The sequence below is a fragment of the Haliotis rufescens genome, unplaced genomic scaffold, assembly GCF_023055435.1.
Source record: "Haliotis rufescens isolate VD_foot unplaced genomic scaffold, xgHalRufe1.0.p SCAF_12, whole genome shotgun sequence".
NCBI lineage: Eukaryota > Metazoa > Mollusca > Gastropoda > Lepetellida > Haliotidae > Haliotis > Haliotis rufescens.
In genome coordinates this window covers 25,319,090-25,339,488 of record NW_025963802.1, presented here as the reverse complement: position 1 = coordinate 25,339,488, position 20,399 = coordinate 25,319,090, and the positions used below count along the sequence as shown (strand labels likewise).

Sequence of the window (20,399 nt, the reverse complement as noted above, 5' to 3'; positions counted from 1 at the left end):
CTAGTTGCCAAGGAGGTGTAGACAGTAGCCGGGTAGGTGAGATAATAGAAAGATCAATATTAGCTGCTGTAATATGTGGCTGAATTCTGAATCCTAGTGGAGGAACAAGTTTTGGTTTTGATTGAAATAATGTGGCATACATGGGATTAAACACACACTCATATGCTGGATTCGAAGGATTTGAGTACAATTTAGTCACATATTGTAACAAAAGTTTGATTCGACGTTGTTTTAGAGATGGCTCATCGGCCTCTACATATAAGCTATCGACTGGTGATGTTCGAAAGGCACCAAGACAAAGTCTCAGGCCTTGATGATGTACTGAATCTAATAATTTTAAGTTGCTTTTACAGGCCCCACCATAAATGATGGAGCCATAATCGAGTTTGGAACGGATAAGAGAACGATATAAATGAAGGAGAGTTGTCTGATCCCCTCCCCATTTTGAATGAGAAACGACTTTCAACAAGTCAATTGCCTTCAGACATTTAGTCTTCAGATATTTGATATGTGGTAAAAATGTTAGATGATTATCGAATATAATACCCAAGAACTTGGCTTCCTTAACAACTTTAATAGGAAAACCAGCCAAAAATAGTTCAGGGTCTTTATGCGGCTTATATTTGCGGCAAAAATGGATACAGTTTGTTTTGACTTTGGAGAACTTAAACCCATTCTCTAGACACCATTTCTGTATTTTATTGAGGCATAATTGTAGCTGTCTCTCAATAGTGTGCATATTTTTACCACGACGAGATATATTAAAATCATCTACGAAAAGTGATCCATCCACTGCATCATTTAAAACTTTTGAAAGACTATTGATTTTAATACTAAATAGAGTAACTGACAAAATACTTCCTTGTGGGACACCCTGCTCCTGATTATAATGGTCAGACAGGGTTGAACCCACTCGGACTTGAAATTGCCTGCCGGTTAAAAACTGTGATATAAAATGTGGTAAGCGGCCTCTCAGACCAAACTCGTGTAAATCTTTTAAAATGCGATGTTTCCAGGTAGTGTCGTAAGCTTTCTCAAGATCGAAAAATATTGACACTGCATGTTGTTTGTTAACAATAGCATTTTTCACAAACGATTCCAATCGTACTAAATGATCAATAGTACTACGATTTTTGCGGAAACCACATTGAATATTTGTTAGTAGGTTATTGGTTTCTAAGAACCAAACTAAACGATTATTTACCATTCGCTCCATGGTTTTACAGACACAACTGGTTAAAGATATAGGACGGTAATTTGATGGATCTGTATGATCCCGACCAGGTTTTGGGATAGGGACTACAATGGCATTATGCCAAGAAGGAGGAAAATTCCCCGACGTCCATATTTGGTCAAATATATCTAAAAGTGTTTCTAGACATGATATAGGCAAATGTTTTAGGAGCTGATAGTGAATATTATCAGCACCAGCCGCTGTATCATGAGCTTGCCCTAGGGCTGTAAGTAGCTCATGGAAGGAAAACACTTCATTATAGTCCTCCCCGTTATCAGAGTTAAAATTAACAGTTTTCTTTTCCTGTTGTTTCTGATATTTTATGAATTCAGGGACATAATTAGACGATGATGAATGTTTTGCCAATGTTTCACCAAGTTTATTGGCAATGTCTGATTTATCAGTTAATAACTGATCACCTTCCTTCAGATGGTGAACAGAAGACTTTGATCCTTTGCCTTTAATTTTTTGTATCATGTTCCATACTTTGGATATAGGAGTACGTGAATTTATCCTGGAGACGTAGTTCCTCCAAGATTGACGCTTATTTTGTTTGTAAGCCCGCCTGGCTTTTGCATTTGTAATTTTTACTTGATCTAAATTATGAGCTGTGGGATGTCGGCGGAAGAACTTTTCCGCTTTCTTCCTACACTTCCGTGCCTGTTTACATTCGTAGGTAAACCATGGTTTGCGAATATGAGGATTTGCAGAGGACTTAGGGATTGCCTCATCAGCTATTGCATGGAGCTGATCGGAAAACAATTGAATCGGATCTTCAACATTCTGAAAATGATGAGGGATTAATTTTGCAGTACACAATGTTTCATACAATGACCAATTGGCCTTTGTAAAATTCCACCTGGATGTGGAGGTTTCAGGATTCGGGTTCACAGATTTAAGAATGGTGGGAAAGTGATCGCTTCCGCAGAGGTCATCATGGACAAGCCATTCAAACTCGTTAAATAGATTTGAATCTGTGAGAGACAGATCAAGTGCTGAGTATGTTCCAGTGGCAGGATGTAAATAGGTGTTCGAATCATCATTACATATACACAAATTATTATCAGAAATGAATTCCTCAAGTATTTTCCCTTTATTGTTTGTGGTAACACTTCCCCACAGGGGGTTGTGTCCATTCAGATCCCCCACAATGATACATGGCTTGGGGAGCTGATCATATAGATTTTGAAGATCAGATTGTCGAAGCAAAGTAGATGGAGGAATATACAAGGAACACAGAGTAAAGACAATGTTCAAAGTTAAACGAACAGCAACAGCTTGAAGATTTGAATTGAGAGCAACAGGGCTGTGAATCACGCCCTGTCTAACCAAGATAGACGACCCTCCAGTTGCTTTGTCACCTGGGGGGGAATAAGAATGATGACAGTTATACTGCCTAATATCAAATTTATCTGTACTTTTAAGGTATGTCTCCTGTAGACATAGAGCAGACGGTTTGAGATCCTGTATCAATAATTGAAGGTCATTAAAATTATTCCTAAGTCCTCTACAATTCCATTGGAGTATAGTAGGTGAATGACTCATGGTGGTTCAATAGGCGACCTCTCACGTGAACGTGAGGGTTGAGAACTCCCATCAGTATGCTGTGAGGATGGAGTTACTTCCATATCCAGAGCACTGTAAGAGTTGTGGATAGGCACCTCTGAAAGGTCGAGATTCCTGGATGATTTATTTCTTTATGACTTTTTCTTTTCATTTTTTTTCCGATGGACAGATTCAGTTGCAGGTCGTTCAAGTACTAAGTCAGGAGGAGTCTGACTCTCTGCCGTAGACGTTGTAGGTGGTGCTAATGTAGGAGCATGAGATTTGTCAAGCTCGATATCAGTTGTAGTTGCCACGGGTCGATCAGATTTGACCCAAGTCAATTCCGTCTGACACGAGACAGAAGAAGATTGAACTGGCTTAGAGATAGCAGCAGAGTAGTTAAGGGTTGATTGATGTGGTGACTGAGATTGAAAGAGTTGTCTAGCCTCTCCAAAGGTGACGTTTTTTTCACATTTTATTTTCAGTATTTTTGATTCATTTTGCCATACAGGGCAGAGTTTAGAGGATGCCATATGTTTTCCATCACAGTTTACACATTTGAGTGTTTGCTGGCAATCAGTACTGTCATGGTTGTCACCACAACGTTGGCAAACAACGGAGCGAGTACATGATTTAGAGCCATGGCCAAAATGTTGACACCTAAAGCACCGGAGTGGATTGGGGACATACACCTCCACTCCGATGTTGACATAACCAGCTTTGATTGACTGAGGTAATGAAGATCTACAAAATGTGAATAGGTAGGTGTTAGTCTTTTCAATAGTTGAATCGTCCTTCTTTCTTGTGAAACGTTTCACAGAAGACACACCTTGATTTTCCAATTCATCTGCTATTTCTTGTTCTGACATGTCGGACAAGGAACGAGTCCTGTCACGAACAATGCCTCTGCAAGAGTTGAGTGTACGGTGTTCAGTAACAACAACCTCAACATTGGCAAATGTACTTACTGATAATAGATTGAGGGATTGTTGTTTTCTGACACATTCAACAAGAAGGTAGCCAGAACGAAGTCGGGTCACATTTTTAACATCACCACAATAGCCATGGATTGCCTTAGAAATGGCAAAGGGATTAAGTTTGATAGGTTGATGATCTTTAGCTTCGATCACGAGGAATCGAGCCCAGGAATCAAAATTTTGCAACAGCCTCATCAGATGAGCTTGATTCTAAATGTCGACGCTTTGAACCAGAATGATTGTGAGCCATGGTGAAATAAAAGTGTTTCAGCATACCTGTTCCCCACCCACCATGGAGTGTCAACAAGGACAGTGTTGTAGCGCATCGGATTTCCAGCATGCAAACACCAGGGATACAGGGATGCTATACTCCAGCAAATATGACTTGAATAGCTATATTTATCAACCAGATGTAGTGCCAGGCAGGTTCAGTCCATGACAAGAAACTGGAGACATAAAGAATACAGAGGTCAACATCACCAGATTGGCCCATGAGCCACCGCCTTCTGGCGTAAGACTCTAGGCAATTTATTCCATCAAAAATTGGTAATTCATACAAAGTATGCTTGGCCAAGTCCAAAATATACATTATAATACAACACAGGAGTGCATATACAATATTACCCACAGGGCCTGGCATGACCAGCCGATTGATAAGACCGGGCCCATCTTACCACCCGTCTAGGCGAAGTAAGGGTCGAAGTAGTGTGTTGGGCAAAGGAACACAGTTCCAGGAACCAGTGCCCTCAACTACCAGACTCCCGTCCTCCGCCGACACAGGGACGCAACCCACGGCAAACGGGCTGCCCACTTTGGTCGCCTCTTACGACCAGCAATGGGGTGCTGTGGAAATATTCTACCCCGGTTCCACACGGGGGAAGAGCGATTAGCGTTACCCAGCACTCACCATGAGGAGGTTGCTCTTCACGAGTGCCTTGTACATTGTAAATACAGTACACTGTTTTGTCCGATCGAATTGTTAGCTCTCATTTAAAATAATTCGTAATGCATTGCTGCTTCTTTGATTTAACAACATCCCTCCTCATCATATCCAAGAGGAGTTTTGCGAGCAGCAAGGTCGTGGTATTGAATGAGCTATTGGGGTTCTGTTGTATATATTGTATAGAAACTTCCAAACCGGCTACCGCTTCTTCCGCTGTACGTCGGGGGACACCGGGAGGCGGCTGTAGAGGTTCAGCATCTTCATCTTCATCATCATCATCATCATCATCATCGCTACTTGATCGGGCGTCCTCGATCAGCTGATCATCGGATTTGTTTTCTGAGGTCGGGAGGTCATTGTCGCATGTGGCCCAAAGTTCAACCGAAGTCGGATCGACCTCGAGGGCTTCTTCGCCGGCATAGTCTCTGTACTTAGCCACAGGCTAGGTTATGTCCCTTTCTGTGAAGCCTAGGAAATCGTCATCAAAGGCGCTGCCCAGTCCCTTTCTCCAGCAATTGTCGATGGTGCTTGTTGTAATTTGACTCCATGCGTAATGCGTTGTGAAGATTACGTCCTTCATCGTGACCGTCTTTATGTAGACTGTTGGGGGCATAGCCGAATCAAGCAAATTGGTGATAAGTTTCCTCTTGCAGTGTGATTTAAATGCCTTTATTATACCTTGATCCAAGGGCTGTATTATTGACGTTGTGTTTTTCGGCAGGAGAAGGGCCTTGATTTTGCCGCCGTGTGAAGACAACTTTGAGGCAGGGGGGTGGGCTGGGCAGTTATCCAAAAGCAGGATTGCTTTTTCTTTGAGTTTTTGTTGTCTCGGGTAATGTCGTACGGCGGGGATGAAATTCTTAAAAAAACAGTCTTTGAAGATGTATGCCGTCATCCACGCATTCTTGGAACTTTGGTAGACCACTGGCAACGTAGATAGGTTCACGTGGTGGAGGGCGCGGGGGTTCTTCGCTGTTCCTATAACAAGTGGCTTCAACTTATGATGTCCGGTCTTGTTACAAGCAAGGAGCACTGTAACACGTTGCTTGGCCTTCTTGAACCCTGTCTTCTGCCTGGGGTCATTTTTCTCGGCGAGAGTCTTGTCTGGGAGCATCCGATAGTACAGGCCGGTCTCATCTGCGTTGTATATCTGCTCATCTTGCAGGCCTTCCGCGTCAATGATGTCTCGGAGTATCAGATTCAACATTGGCAGATTTAGATTCCCCGCTGACGGTGATGGACTTGATCCCGTGACGTCGCTGGAACCTCCACAACCAGCCATCACTTGCCTTGAAGGTGTCGTCGTCCCCGTTTATCTGCCTCGACATCTTCTGGGCCTGGACCTTAAGTTTTTCACCCGAAAAGGGAATACCTTCGTGTCTGGATTGCGTGAACCACTCGAACAAGGCCTTGTCCAGAGTGGTGTCGTCGGCTCCACGGATCCTCTTCGTCTGCGGTCCTTTGCTGTCGTGGCATTCGGCGGCGGCTGACTGAAGTTTTTCTTCATTCTTTATCCAACCCCTGATGGTCCCCGCTGGAACGCCGGACTGGCGGCTCACACTGGCCTGTGAAGCGCCATCTCTAACTTTCTTCACGACGTCTAGCTTTTCTTGCACTGTGTACGCTTTCCTCATGTTGAAATTGGAATGCCCTTGATCTGATAAATTCACTTTATATACAGTAACGTATGTCAAGCCAGTTTAATTGGTTTGATACGGTTACTTGATCCGAATCAAAAGGAATGACCGTCGTGTTGTGACAGTAACTAATGTGAGTTGACAGAGTCGCCTCAAATTGGATTGCCCAGTAGTAACCTAGGCGCTTTATCGAAGAGCCCAATAGCGAGGGATCACTGTATATATATGTTTGATGTTCATGTTAATAAATCTGTGTATATTGTACTAGTCATCTCTTGTTCTACCTGGCAAAACTACCCCCTTTTGTCAGAACATGATGGTACTATGGTACATGTAATAGTAATTTCATTCAACGTAATAGTGGAGTAGTTTTTCCTACTTTAGTAAACTGAACACCAAGTAGCATGAGTAGGTTCAAGCTGGTCAAAGAAAATGAAGCTATTTAGTTTTATCTTGAAATTATTATGACAAGACATTTTATTTGTTTGTTTTTTAACGCCACACTCAGCAATATTCCAGCTATATGGTGCCGGTCTGTAAATACTTGAGTCTGGACTAGACAATCCAGTGATTGACATCATGAGCCTTGTTCTATGCAGTTGAGTTGCGATGACATGCATCAATCATATCAGTGAGTCTGACAACCCGATCCCAGGCCTCTTACAAGCATGGGTTGCTGAAGATAAACTCCAACCTGCATTTGATATTACCATAATAACTTGAGTTATATACTGGTAATCATCTAGTCAGCATAAATGCTGTAAATTGTGTACGTATTTAACAGTATTTAGTTTCATAGAATGATGTCTGGATATACATCACAGCAGGTTTAGGTTGTGTTACCACTGAAGTCAGTGATGAAATATAGTATCACATTCAACATGTAGACCAAGCCAAGGACTGTCACATATTTTTAAATGTATACTCATAATCATTAATACAATCATTTTCAAAAGATATATACAATATGTACACTTTATTTATGTGATCAACAGATAACCTAACATGAAATTAATACAACCTGTGAACATATAGTTCTTAAAAATAGCACAATACCACACGGTTGTCAGTGTTCTTTTCTGTTTGTCATAACCATCTGATTGTTAATGAAGTGGTAAGTGCATATTCATTTCTTCTAAAAATTTTTATCAAAAACACTTTTATTTTCAAAACATGTATATATGAGAATTCATATAGTTTCGTATGTGCAGAGACATTAATATTCCTGCATGCAATTCTATTAGCTTCCCTACTTATTTCACAATTAATATTAAGCTTTATGTATGTTGCTATTTTTATTTGTCAAAATTCCATTTTCTATTCCTGTACATTCCAAATTTACATAATACTTATGTTTGCCATTTCTGAATACTTTCCAATTCCATTTTCATTTCCTGTACGTTCGAAATTTTTGGAAAACTTTACATGTGTTTGCACCCTTTTTATTATTGCTTTGTATCTATGTATTTCACGCATATATAACCTGTAGATGCTCATCACTGTCCTGTGTTTTAAATGTACTAAATATCATATTTCATATTTTTAGTTTTGCTGTTATAAACAATCCCATAATTCTCTCTGTATTTCATGCATGCGCAGTCATGCGGAAGTGACCTTCTTTTCATCAACCACTTCCTTTCCTTTGTTCTCTGGCACTGTTGTCTCTTGCTTCGATCGTTCCTGCATTACAGTATGTGTTAATGAATCAAAGTACTTGACAGATACAAATATGGCATCCAAATCTTCTGCCTCACCTCGAGGTGCCAAGAAAGGCAGCAAAAGGTCCGCACATTCAACTTCGACCTCTAACCAAGACAGTTATGGCAGCCAACCAATTCGAGTTTTGACTTTGCCACAACTATGTTCGTCACCCTACCTCACTGCTGACGATTCGAGAAGGAAATTAGCCGACCTAGGCTTTCGAATTCCATCTTCATGGGTTAGGAAGGCTCTGTTACAAATATATCAAAAGAACGTGTTACAACTCACAACCAGCTCGTCTACAGTGACGTCATCAACATCAGCTCAAACCAGTGCCTTAACTGAGACAAGACAGCAAAGCAGAATTTCCACCACTGCGACGTGAAAGACAACGTGTTGTCTCACACCCAGAGTATTCAACAGCAAACCACTGTACCCCAGAATCATCAACAGGTAAACATGTGAACTTGACAGCACTGCTTTTACCAAATCAAGAATCAGGGGAACATAGGATTACAGAATTCAATGGACTGACATTCCTGTTGAAGGAGGACAAGGGGTTGAATAGGGATTTGACACTCAGTGAATTTCTCAAAGCCTTCAGAGTCTACAAGGACATTTATTGTGAATACCACCCCCAAAAGAGAGAACAGCTGGATGCACATGAAACTACGGTCATGGCGGTGCTCTTTGACGGATTCTGCCACTATGAGTACCATAAGATGTGTGCTGCTAGAGTTGCAGTGCATGCAGCCCGAGGTCAACCCGTTGACTGGGGCAAGCGAGATCGGGATATCTATAGTTTGTGTACTGCTGGCAAGCGCTGCAGGACTTGTTCTATTTGTGATAGTGTGACACATGATGCTCGAATGTGCCCAATTTGTCTCATGAACAAAGTTGTGGATATTCTGGCTGACGTCCTATGCAACAAGGTCTAACAGCATGGACAGACAGGACACAAAACACAGATGACTCTAGGGGGAGATTACGAGTTCAATTAAATGGCCAGGAGGTGTGTAACAACTTCAATGAGGATGGCTGCACTAGAGTGAGATGTCAGTACCTTCATGTCTGCTTGACATGCCTATCTTCAAGCCATTCCAACAGAGGGGTAAGAATGCTTCCCAATGACTTCCAGAGCCTCCTGTGATGCCTTGCATGACTGATATGGAGCCTCCCATTCGTAGTTGACGACTCATTCCCATAAATGTGAACATTCTTGAGCAAGAGCTGACTTTTCATCCTAAACACCAGTTCTGCGACTATCTTATCAACAGAGTTCGCTATGGCTTTCATCCCTCAATGTCCACAGTCAGTACCTGACGCTACAGTTGAATGTAGGAACAATTTAAGTGCCCGATCCGAACCGCAAGTTGTCGTGGAAGCAGTTTTGAAAGAAGTGGCCTCTGATTATGTGATAGGACCTTTTGCAACCCCACATTATGAAACCTACAGGATTAATCCATTAGGCGTGGCAGAAGGCAAATACAGTCATAATAAACGACTCATACTTGATTTATCGGCTCTCCATGATATACCAGATATAGACAGCATCAATGACTTGATTGACAAGGAATATTGCTGCCTCTCTTATGTGTCAATCAATGATGCTATTGCAGAGATCGTCAGGGTCAGAGTGTCTGCCAAGATGTGTAAAGCTGACATTAAGGGCGCTTTCAAGTAAGTACCTATTAATTAAGTTTTGGCCTTTCTTTGGGTTTAAGTGGGAAGCACCTAGCGCCTAGCTTTTGGTTGCCGTTCCAGTCCGAAAATCTTCAACACTTTATTTCAGGCCATCTGTTGGATCCTTGAACACAATTACAACATACAGTTCACACTCCACCTGTTGGACGACTTCCTTACAATTGACCACTGAAATTACCCAGCAGAACTTACCTTGGCATCCCTCACCTTGGCAACCCTCAAGCAGGTCTTTTAAGAGCTCAGCATTCCCCTATCACCACTTAAGACTATTGGCCAGAACTAGAATACCACGGCATCATATTGAACTTTGACACAATGACAGCCAGACTGCCTGCCGACAAAGTGCTGCGCATTGGTTCAATATTGTCAACTTTTTCAAGTCGGAAGAAAGTCACCAAAAGGGAGCTACTGTGACTCCTAGGACATTTGAATTATCCTGGCAGAGTGATTCGTCCAGGTTGTTCTTTCATTGGGAGCCTGATTGAGCTATCAAAAGCTGCATCACCATATATCCCTTTCCAAAGACTGTTGGCTAGACCTCAACATGTGGTTCTTGTTCATTCACAACTGAATGGGGTATCATTCTTCCATGACATGTCCAATTCAGCAATTGACATGGAACTTTATACTGACACTGCAGCTGACACTGCAGGGGTTACTGTAAAGGACAGTGGTTTCGTGAGAAATGATCAGCCGATCTGTCTCTCGGACTAACTAGCAAACATTCTATTCCTTCATGGAACTCTACCCCATTGTAATCGCAGCCTACCAGTGGGGACACCTTTGGGCACGGAAGCGCATCATGTTTCACTGTGACAACCAAGCAACTGTGTGTATATTAGGAAGGGTCGATAAAAGTGCCACCATATAATGGTGCTGATGCCTAAATTAACCTGGTTAGCTGCTAAAGGAAATTACATCATACTTGCTCAACATACACTTGGGATGTATAATAACTTTGCCAATGCTCTTTCTCGTTCACAGATGGACCGATTCAGAGCACTGGCACCAGATGCAGCATCGAGCCCCACACCTTGCCCCCCAGCCTCTCCGATGTTGTGGTACTAAACAAGCATCTTGACACCCTGTGTCTGCCATCGCACAGCGTACCAGATCCATGGGTTTGCAGTGCTACTTGAACTTTCTCATTCAGGACGACATGTTGAATACCACAAGTGTGCCACATCTCCCACCAGTGTTGGAATATCTTTCGTATATGTCATACTTTCTCACATATTGTTTTGGCATCCCTCATCTTCGATACGATACAGTGAAAACTTGCTTCGCAGGCATTCGATTTTCATACATGGAGAAGGGAATTGCTACTTTTTTTCGATGACATGCAAGCAGGTGGTTCTAAAAGGCTCCAAACATTTGAGGCTACAAGAAGATTCAATCACCACCACAGAAGAAGAGAATGTCCATCACCTATACTTAATGACATAAACGGTAGCACAGCTGCGGCAAGGAATATTCGGCCCATTTAATGATTTAGTGATGGACAGTGTTTTTTGGTTTCCTCAGATGTGGGGAGTATACTGTAAACACAACTTTGACTCGTCTGTGCACATATGCCAAAGAGACCTTTACATGGACACTGAGAGGAACAGATGTGTACTTACTTGTAAAGAAAGGCTTCTAAGACAGATCCTTTCTGGCTAGGAGTTGCGGCCTCCATCTATTATACCAAGAAAGTGTTCTGTCCTCACCAAAATCTGTGTCGACTTGTTGGTGTAAGGTGCCAGTGTGGAGCACTTGACCAGGATCCTCTGTTTACCAACTCGGACTTGCATCCTATATCTAGAACTACCTTTTTGTCCTGGCTAAACATTGTCCTTGATAGAGCTGGACTCACCTCCAGTCAGTACTCAGGACACTCCTTTCGGATTGGCACTGCCACTACTGCTGCTCATGTGATAATAGAGAACCACTTAATCAAGACTCTGGGTCGCTGGAGCTCAGATTGCTTCACTAGATACATTCAGACACCAGAAACTGTCATCCAACAAGCTCAAAGGTCCCTGTGCCAGATGTAACTGACAAAGGCAGGTTGTTCGATCCCACATTCAAATGCATGGTGTGTACGGATATTGTGGTGGTCATAGACTGTGTTAATTTATGTGGGAAGTCCAGAATACCTACTAGACGTATAGGACTACCCATCCTTGTGTGTGATCTGCATCACTTAGTCAGTCACATTTAATTCGATGCTTTTCTTGTGACAGATTTAACCCAAAAAATTAGTTTATTATACTACATTGTGTGAAGTCGCTTAATGAACCCAGTGGTGACGATTGTTATATCACTCCATGACATGCTTATCTATACTTCTATGACTTCACAACCCATTAGCCATAGGGTCACATGTCAAGAGGAGACTCGTGCTTCAAGTTTTGAGACAGATATTACGTAAGAAATTATAGTGTCGTCGTATAATAACCTAGTGCTCCTCACATGTCATACCAGATGGATCCACATCAAGGCCAGGTGATGATCTGGATATCCAGCATGTAGTGAGGGACCATACCTGTAACCCGCTATGTCTCTTGACACAGCAGATATGACTGTGTGCATTTATTGCCAATGAACATTCATTAATTTCACAAGCAAGAACTTACTCTGTGCAGTCACGTTCTTGAGCTCTATTCACCGCTCTGACTTTATCTCCATCTTGCATTGACCTCGGTGATTACCAATCCTGCTTATTTCTGTAGAATCATGCTGTAACCTTGGTGCAATGTTTTTTATACCTTTATCTGTTGTATGTTAAAGTTACATTATTACTATCCAGTCACTGTTATTTCACTTGTGCCGTAGTTTTTCTTCCCATTATGCACTTTGTTAGATGTCTCATGTGCATCATGTATTACTGTCGTCAACATGTATCTGGTAGTTACTTCTTCTGGTTTTTGGGTCATTTACGACAATGCTGCTGTCTGTTACTCAATTTTTTCAGGTTTCTTTTCATGTTGCAAAATATTATCATGGGGACTTCTTCCCTTTATTGAACTCTCCTGCCTTGTTTTATACCAGTGGTATCCTTACCTCCAAGCAGCCAATTCTCACATCCATTTGTATATCTTTGTGAGGCATCTGTCTATACACAATGTGATGTATTACATACTATTTTCTGTCTGCAGTGTCATGTATTACATTCTTCATTCTGTCTGCAGTGTAGACATTCTGTAGGTATGGTTTCCTCACACTCTGTTGTACGGCTTGTTTTCATGCATAATAATGTCATTATACCTATAATAATATCTTATTATCACCTGACTATTATTTGGGGGCTCTCGGTTGTTCCAACCTCACTTTGGCCCCCAATTCACCGACATAATCCTGCTGGCTTCGATTCTTCACCCTCGGATATTGTGTTAGATTCTTCACCCATAGGTGACCCATGCTGATTAAGTAATAATTATGTTAAGTATTAGAGTTATGACGATTAATCGATATGTATTCGAATCACGATCTCTAGGTATCCGATACGATATATCGATATGGTTTCTATGTATCGATACAATAACGATACATTTCATTGAATAAATTAATCTGTTCTGAAACAAAATATTTACTCGTAATACAACCGGAAACGCTGTCTCGTGGTCGCCGCCATGTTTGAGGTTGCTATGCAAGGTTTAATCTTGTCTAGTCTCGGTAGTTAAAGGGGCACTGATCTAACGCAATTCCCCGGGACTGGTTGTTGCCTTTGTTATTGTTTTTTCCCAGTGAGTACCCGGATGTATAGCAGAAATCTAGACTAGTTCGCGACCTCTGCTGCACCATTCGTAAGCGCATTAGTCACTTGTATGGGTAGTAATAAGGGCGTATGGTCACATTGATCAACAAAATGAAATACAGTTTTCGAGATAATAAGGAAATGTAGGTATCTTTGATAAAACACTTGCTTGGTAATTTTGCGATTTTCGTTTACACTATTTTTACTTGCAATACAAAGTAAATATTTCACCTGAGCAATGCTTTTATATAGTGTGTATATTTTTTTACTGTCAAAATGTGTAACATTTTCAAATTTATTCAACACCTAAATATTCAGTTATTTTACAAAGTGACTGAAAAACATTTCCATCTGTATTATTATGATAACAAATTCCAAACATTTTGATGTTTAATGTCATCACCAAGAGACTGAAACTGTTACGTTGAAAAGTACATTTCTTTGTTGTTTGGCTTCTAATCCTACATAATAATCAGTTGTGATGTTTGTAGGCCCTTTTGATCGTCTTAATCAATCTGGACAGATTTTTTAGTCAAAATGACTGAAATATTTACACATTTTATAAATTGCCTGAGAGAATCACCTTTTACAAATTGAAGGTAATATATACACGCTTACAAAGGAAAAGGCCTGTGAAAACAACGTCTATCGCGCATTGAAGAATTTCCCAACCAAGACGTAGAGGAACAAGGACGAATCGGTTCAATGCTACAGCAAATGAAGGAAAACAAAATGCAAATACCATAATTACAACCTACCAAATTTATGTGTATAAATTTTAGGCAGCTCCTTGTTAGAGGAATGTATCCATGAATATCCACACAAAGGAACAATATCCCACTCGTCTGCGGCTGTACAAAGAAACTGTTTTGATGTCACGTGTCTCTATAACAATCACATATTTTAAAAGCTATATATCGTTTTGGGATATTTTAACCCGTGTTCGTTTCTCAACTGATCACTTGGATTGTTTCAGGTGTTTCACATAGGTGTCAAGTCTCAAGGGTCAGCTGAGAAAGCCCACGTGACAACTATTTTCATAACGTCCACAGTTCCTAAAAAATCCATTGAGTGATAGAGAACAATGATCAATCAATCAACGTATAATCAGTTAACCCTTTGAACAAAGTATGTTGTTTTTACATCGGCACTTCATGCCATGATATGAGTGTATTCCCTTTGTTTTAGTAAACCTAGACATGTAAACACTCACTTTTGACATATCCACTGTGCAAGATAACAGTGATTAATCAATCAACGTATTTTCTGTTAATCCTTTGATGACTAGGAAAGATCCGTTGATTTACACACAAAAAGGAAATCAACTGATCATTCACCTCTTGCTGGTCTGCCACGTGCATATTACATAACACACATTTCACACATTTAGTAATCGTATTATCGACGCAATCCGAAATCCGAAAATACTTTCACTGCATGGATACTTTTTTTAGTATTAAACTATGACCATCTGGGGTATTTCCAAATGACGACATCCGATGAGCTCCGCCGTTCTTTTTGTCTGTTTGTTTAGGTTGAAGAAATTAATTAACATGCGCCCTTTGGCGAAATCTTTATAGATCACGGTTAACCAATCAGTGTTTATGCAAAAATGCTTAAAACAAATATTGCCTCCAGCCTCCAAGTTTATTTAGCTGTCCTTGCAGACGGTAGCCCAGTCTCTGGTCACGCTCAGTTGTGTTGCGTATCATCTGGGTACTCACGGGGGAAAAACAATAACAAAGGCAACAACCAGTCCGGGGAATTCTGTTAGATCAGTGCCCCTTTAAGATGGCGGCTCTTGGCGAGGCAAGCGATGTGTCAGAGTTTATAAAGACTCCGGCATCGTTTAAAAGTGCTGTGTGGAAGCATTTCCTTCTGTCGAGAGACAAAACAAAGGTGTCGTGCACTATTTGCAAAACCCTTTCAACATATAATGGCAACACAAGGAATATGGCAGCCGATATGAAGATAAGCCACGCCAGTGAAGATGTTCAAATTCACAAGAGGGCAAAACCTGATCCTCAAATTTCCAACTCGTCGTCGAAGAATTCTGTTTGTGAGGATATCATGAACATGTTTGGTCGTAAAGAGAAACTGCCTCCTAATAGGGAACGATCTAAGGCTATCACTAAGGCTCTTGCTCAGTTTATTGTCAAAGATCTCCAGCCATTTTCAATCGTTGATAGTGAAGGATTTGTGAATTTAATTGAAACTCTGGAGCCGAGGTACACACTTCCAAACAGAAAAACTTTATCAAAGAAAAAAATTTCAGAAATGTATGAGGAGACAAAGCAAGAAGTCATAGATAAACTCAGATAAAAGCAGTTTCGTTGACCACTGATGGGTGGACCAGCCGATCCACTGAGGGATACATTACAATCACAAGCCAACACAGTGAACTTTTGCAATCATCACTGAATACTTCTAGTAACAGTATTGTCAGTTGTGACACTTTGAGTGTTCTAAAGTTCAAGTTCTGTAAACTGAGGGTATGAAAATTGAGTTTCAGTTCCTCCACAAGTCCATTCCAAACTGTTCAATATAAGCTTGATTATATTTCTTGCTCAGGGACAAGCAAACTCAGCATAAATAGAAAATATGCTGATTTCAGTGTGATGAAAATTATTTGTGTTTTACCCAATCATGGTTTAATGGCCAAGAAATATTTATTTTCATATGTGTGCCAAATTACACTGTGTGCCAAATTGATTTTTATTTTGTATTTTCCTAATTAAAAGTTTCAAATAAAAAGTTTTTGAGATCTTTCTTTCATCTAACTTCTTGAATTTAAGAACAAAATTACATGGATTACACAAAACAAAACTGCAGAATTTAGTTTTTGTTAAAAACAGGCATGTTCAGCAGTAAATTGTGTATCGTGATACATATCGAATCGAAACGAATCGTAAAGCAAATATCGCGATATGTATCGTAATGGTTTCAATGTGCATCGTCACAACTCTATTAAGTATTGCTATTATTGCTTATTCAGATTGTTTATTTGTCGGATAAATATGTATTTAAGTGCAAATACATGACAACTTTCTTTTGTCAAACCAATATGAAACCGGTTGCAAATCTAGTTTCTCATGAATATTGATATATGCCCAAATATGGGCATTGCTTACATTTCTATGCATACACAAAGACACTATGTTCCTGCAATTGCATGTGCAAATATGACAGCACCTACGCACAAGATTCTTTTTAAAAGAATTTCTTCAAATTATGGCTATTGAAGCAGATAGTTGTTAGTATAAAAGACAACTGTAAGAAAACTATAAAACTCAATTTTAGCGCCGCGCTAAGTCTCCGACCAATGCTCGGTCACTTCCACCGACGGTGTCTGACTGTGCAAACAAAATGGTTCGGTTTCCTTGATCTATCAGCTGAATTTATATCATGTCCATACCATGTTGGAAGAGGAAGATCAGAGTGTTCGCCAAAGACGTTTTTGGTAACTGTTTGACCCTATGGTGAAGATGTGGAAATCAACGAACTCAAGTATGCATGCATTCAGTGACGGCTTCGAACGAAGGTCACCATCGAAATTAGAAAAGACAACGTGATGTACTCACAGCGTTTCACGCTAGAGATCAATTTGGGATGTTTTTGGCCACAAAAACAGAAGTCAGGCACACTTCCATGAATTTGAGTTTTCGAATGATTTGTATCAGAACTGTTCACTTAGAGCGATCTGGTTGTGCAATCGTGTATGTTCATTCATGAACAAACATCTTCAATGTCACAAAATACGTTTTGAAGGGGACACTGATGGCACAACCGGAGAATCCAATGTAAGCCTAGATGTCTGTCCAGAACTGACCTCATTTCATCACACTTAACCGTTTATATTAGATAAAATTGAAAGTCGTGAAAGTGGTCGGGTACGTCACACCAATAGGGACCCTCGATCTATTGGTAGTCGTACATTGCAAATGGATATAGCTCGATTATATGTCTGTAGCCACTCTACGCATAACTAATATAGAATGCAAAGGGAATTTGATGCATGTGACTATCTTATTTGGTTTAATGATGTTTTTCTAGCTTTCATGAGATCTTTTAGTTCTGTCTTGAAGTTGCGAAAGTGAATTATGTCTTGCGATTTTTTTTATCAATGAAAAAAGTAGTACCGATGTGACAGAGGTTACGGTTATCCAATCAAAAAGAATAAAATGAGGTCAACCTTGTATGCCACAGGTATGATGTACGGATTTAGTATCTAACCACCTGTATCTTCACCACGTGGGTAATGACACCCAATACTTCCATCATATCTCAATGACAACAAAGACAACCCGAACACATTAGGTAATTTCAGATAGTGGCATTTAATGGATGAATCTTCCTGACCAGACACCGAAACACATTGGTTAATTTCAGATAGTGGCATTTAATAGATGAATCTTCCCGACCAGACACCAGTAAACAAATTTAATAATACCTGTACGTTGAACAGAGTGCAAGGTGTCATTTTGAAAAGTCACATGCCATTACACAGTCAATAATGGGTGTGGCCACCCTGGTTCCTGATGCACACTTCACATCGAGCTCTCATTGACCTGACAGGTGTCTGTAATGTTGCCAGAGGCATTGCCTGCCATGCTTGCTGAACAAATTCCACGAGCTGATGCAGGTTGGCAGGCGGAAGATGGTTCTCGCGAACAAGTCGTCCCAAAATGTCCCAAACATGCTTATTTGGGGCAAGATCAGGGGAATATGCTGGCTACTGCATTCTCTGAATGCCTCTGAGAAAGTCAGTGACAACACATGCACAATGTGGCCTGGCATTATCTTCCTAAAAAATGGCATTGATTCCAATGGCGTTGAGAGACGTAGAGACAAAGGGCCCAACAACCTCATCCCTGTTTTGGATACCGGTCAGATTGCCATGAATATGATAAAGGGGGGTTCTGTGATGCAAACTGATGCCCCCACACCATGACTCACCCTCCGCCAAACCTGTCGCGTTCACAGACCATCACATCATGGAAACATTCACCTCGCCTTCTGAACACATGGATACAGCCATCTTGACACTGCAAACTGAATCGAGACTCAATCGAAAACAATACCTGTGACCAGTCCTGAGGATTCCAACGAAGATGGGCACGACACCATGCAAGACAGGCTGCTATGTGGTGTTGAAGAAGCATAGGAGGCTAACAGCACGATGTCCTGAAGCCATGCAATCGGACGTCCACGGTCAACAGCACTTTTGGATCTTCTCACCATGACGTCTCCAAAACATTGGACATTGACAAATTTCTGCTGCCTCAGCTCCTAAACCCTTGTGTGCAGTGGCTGCATAAGAATCATGTTGCGCACATGGATGGTTTTGTTTGAGTGGCAGGCACCATCATGTGACAATGGACATGTTTTTATTTGATAACATTTCTCTGTCACGTTTCTCTCTTATTTTGACTGTCTCCAAAACGCAACAAATTTTGGTTCCTACATGTCTTCAACTGCATACCTTACCACTGCAGTGTTGACTCTTGGACTGCACGACTGCCATGGAATGAAACCCAAAGACAAAAAGTTCTGAAGAAATGTTACCTGAATATGTCCAAATTAAATTCTGGTTTTGCTCACGACATAAGTATTATAACTGTCACTACAACTCTTTGATTGACTGTATTACACAAAACAAGGAATTACAGCTTGATAATGTAAGCTTGCCCCATTTGGGCATTTAGGCAGCTCTGAATATCTCTGAAGTCTTCATTGAACGAAAAAGGTTAAAGTGAGTGGGTATGGATTTAAGCCGCTTGGAGTAATATTCCACAGTATCATGGCAAGGAAAACCAGAAATGGGCTTCACACATAGTACCCACATAGAGAAATGAACCTGGCCTTCAGTGTGACAAGGGAACACTTTAACCACTCAGCTACCCCACCGCCCTAATAGGGTTAATAAACTTAATGGTAAATTTTGGGGGTAAAATTTTCAAGTACGTTCCTAATTTATATCAATGATTTTTATGATCCAAATTAATTTTTTTCAGCTACCAGACTTCAACACTGAGAAATCTCGACTAGATGGACTCCAGAACCTGACCATGACAATACTGAAGGTAAATAGCTGTGCATTACATATGTAATTATTAAACTGATCCTATCTCACACTTTGCATTTCTTCTTCTTCGATCCTATGTGGAAACATGCTTGAACCATGTTTCCAGCTAAAATAAAAACATTTACCCGAATACACCTCAGCATCTCAATGGTTACATCAAGCAGCCAGGCCAATCACGTGCCCTGTACACGTCAAGCCATTCTCTTTCTCATTGCCACTGTGTGTTAACGTGTTTGACATCTAAGACTTGTTTTGTCCTGTTGCCAAGTTCTGTGATTAAATACACAGCCTACAAACAGCGGCCGGCATGCAAAGAATGCCGATGCACATATTCAACATCGGACCCTCAACTTCTTTTGTTGTGATTGTCGCGGGCAGTGTTTGTTTAACTCATGTTGTGCAGAGTGCCATGCTTTGCCAAATTCTGCCTTGCACATCTATACACAAAGAAAAAAAGTTAAGCACACCCCTATTTCTGAACCATGACAAATGGCAAAAAGCATGGCATTGGATGACTGACCACAGGAGCTGGGTGATACCAATGTCATCGGATAGAACAAACATATGACAACAAATAAAGAAGATATTGATGAGTTGTGATTGAAATTTACTAACAAAAACACAATGGTAACACAGGTACTGTTTTTAACCTTAGACAATACCTAAACAAAGTATGGAGCTGCAGGATTAAGTAAACGAGTTACATTTGATGTTTCATGTGAAAATGTTCCTTAAAGTCTCTACATGACATGACACGTGAAACAGATCAGTAGCAGGTATAACCGTCACGTGCCTGGATGACACATTCCACCCTGCTTGTCATGCCTTCAGTCA

General features: G+C 40.8%; 1 protein-coding gene across 8 annotated transcripts in view; it reads left to right on the top strand.

The window, feature by feature from the left end:
* Positions 1-20,399, top strand: part of LOC124113358 (prominin-1-like) — a 589,013-nt gene that overhangs the window by 153,441 nt on the left and 415,173 nt on the right. For 7 of the 8 annotated variants that reach the window (XM_046473653.2, XM_046473656.2, XM_046473655.2 and 4 more), the window contains one exon: positions 19,495-19,563. The exons of the other annotated variant lie outside the window; for it this stretch is intronic. In XM_046473653.2, coding sequence (XP_046329609.2) covers positions 19,495-19,563 — 69 coding nt within the window. The remainder of the gene's footprint in view (positions 1-19,494; positions 19,564-20,399) is intronic. 8 annotated transcript variants of the gene reach the window in all.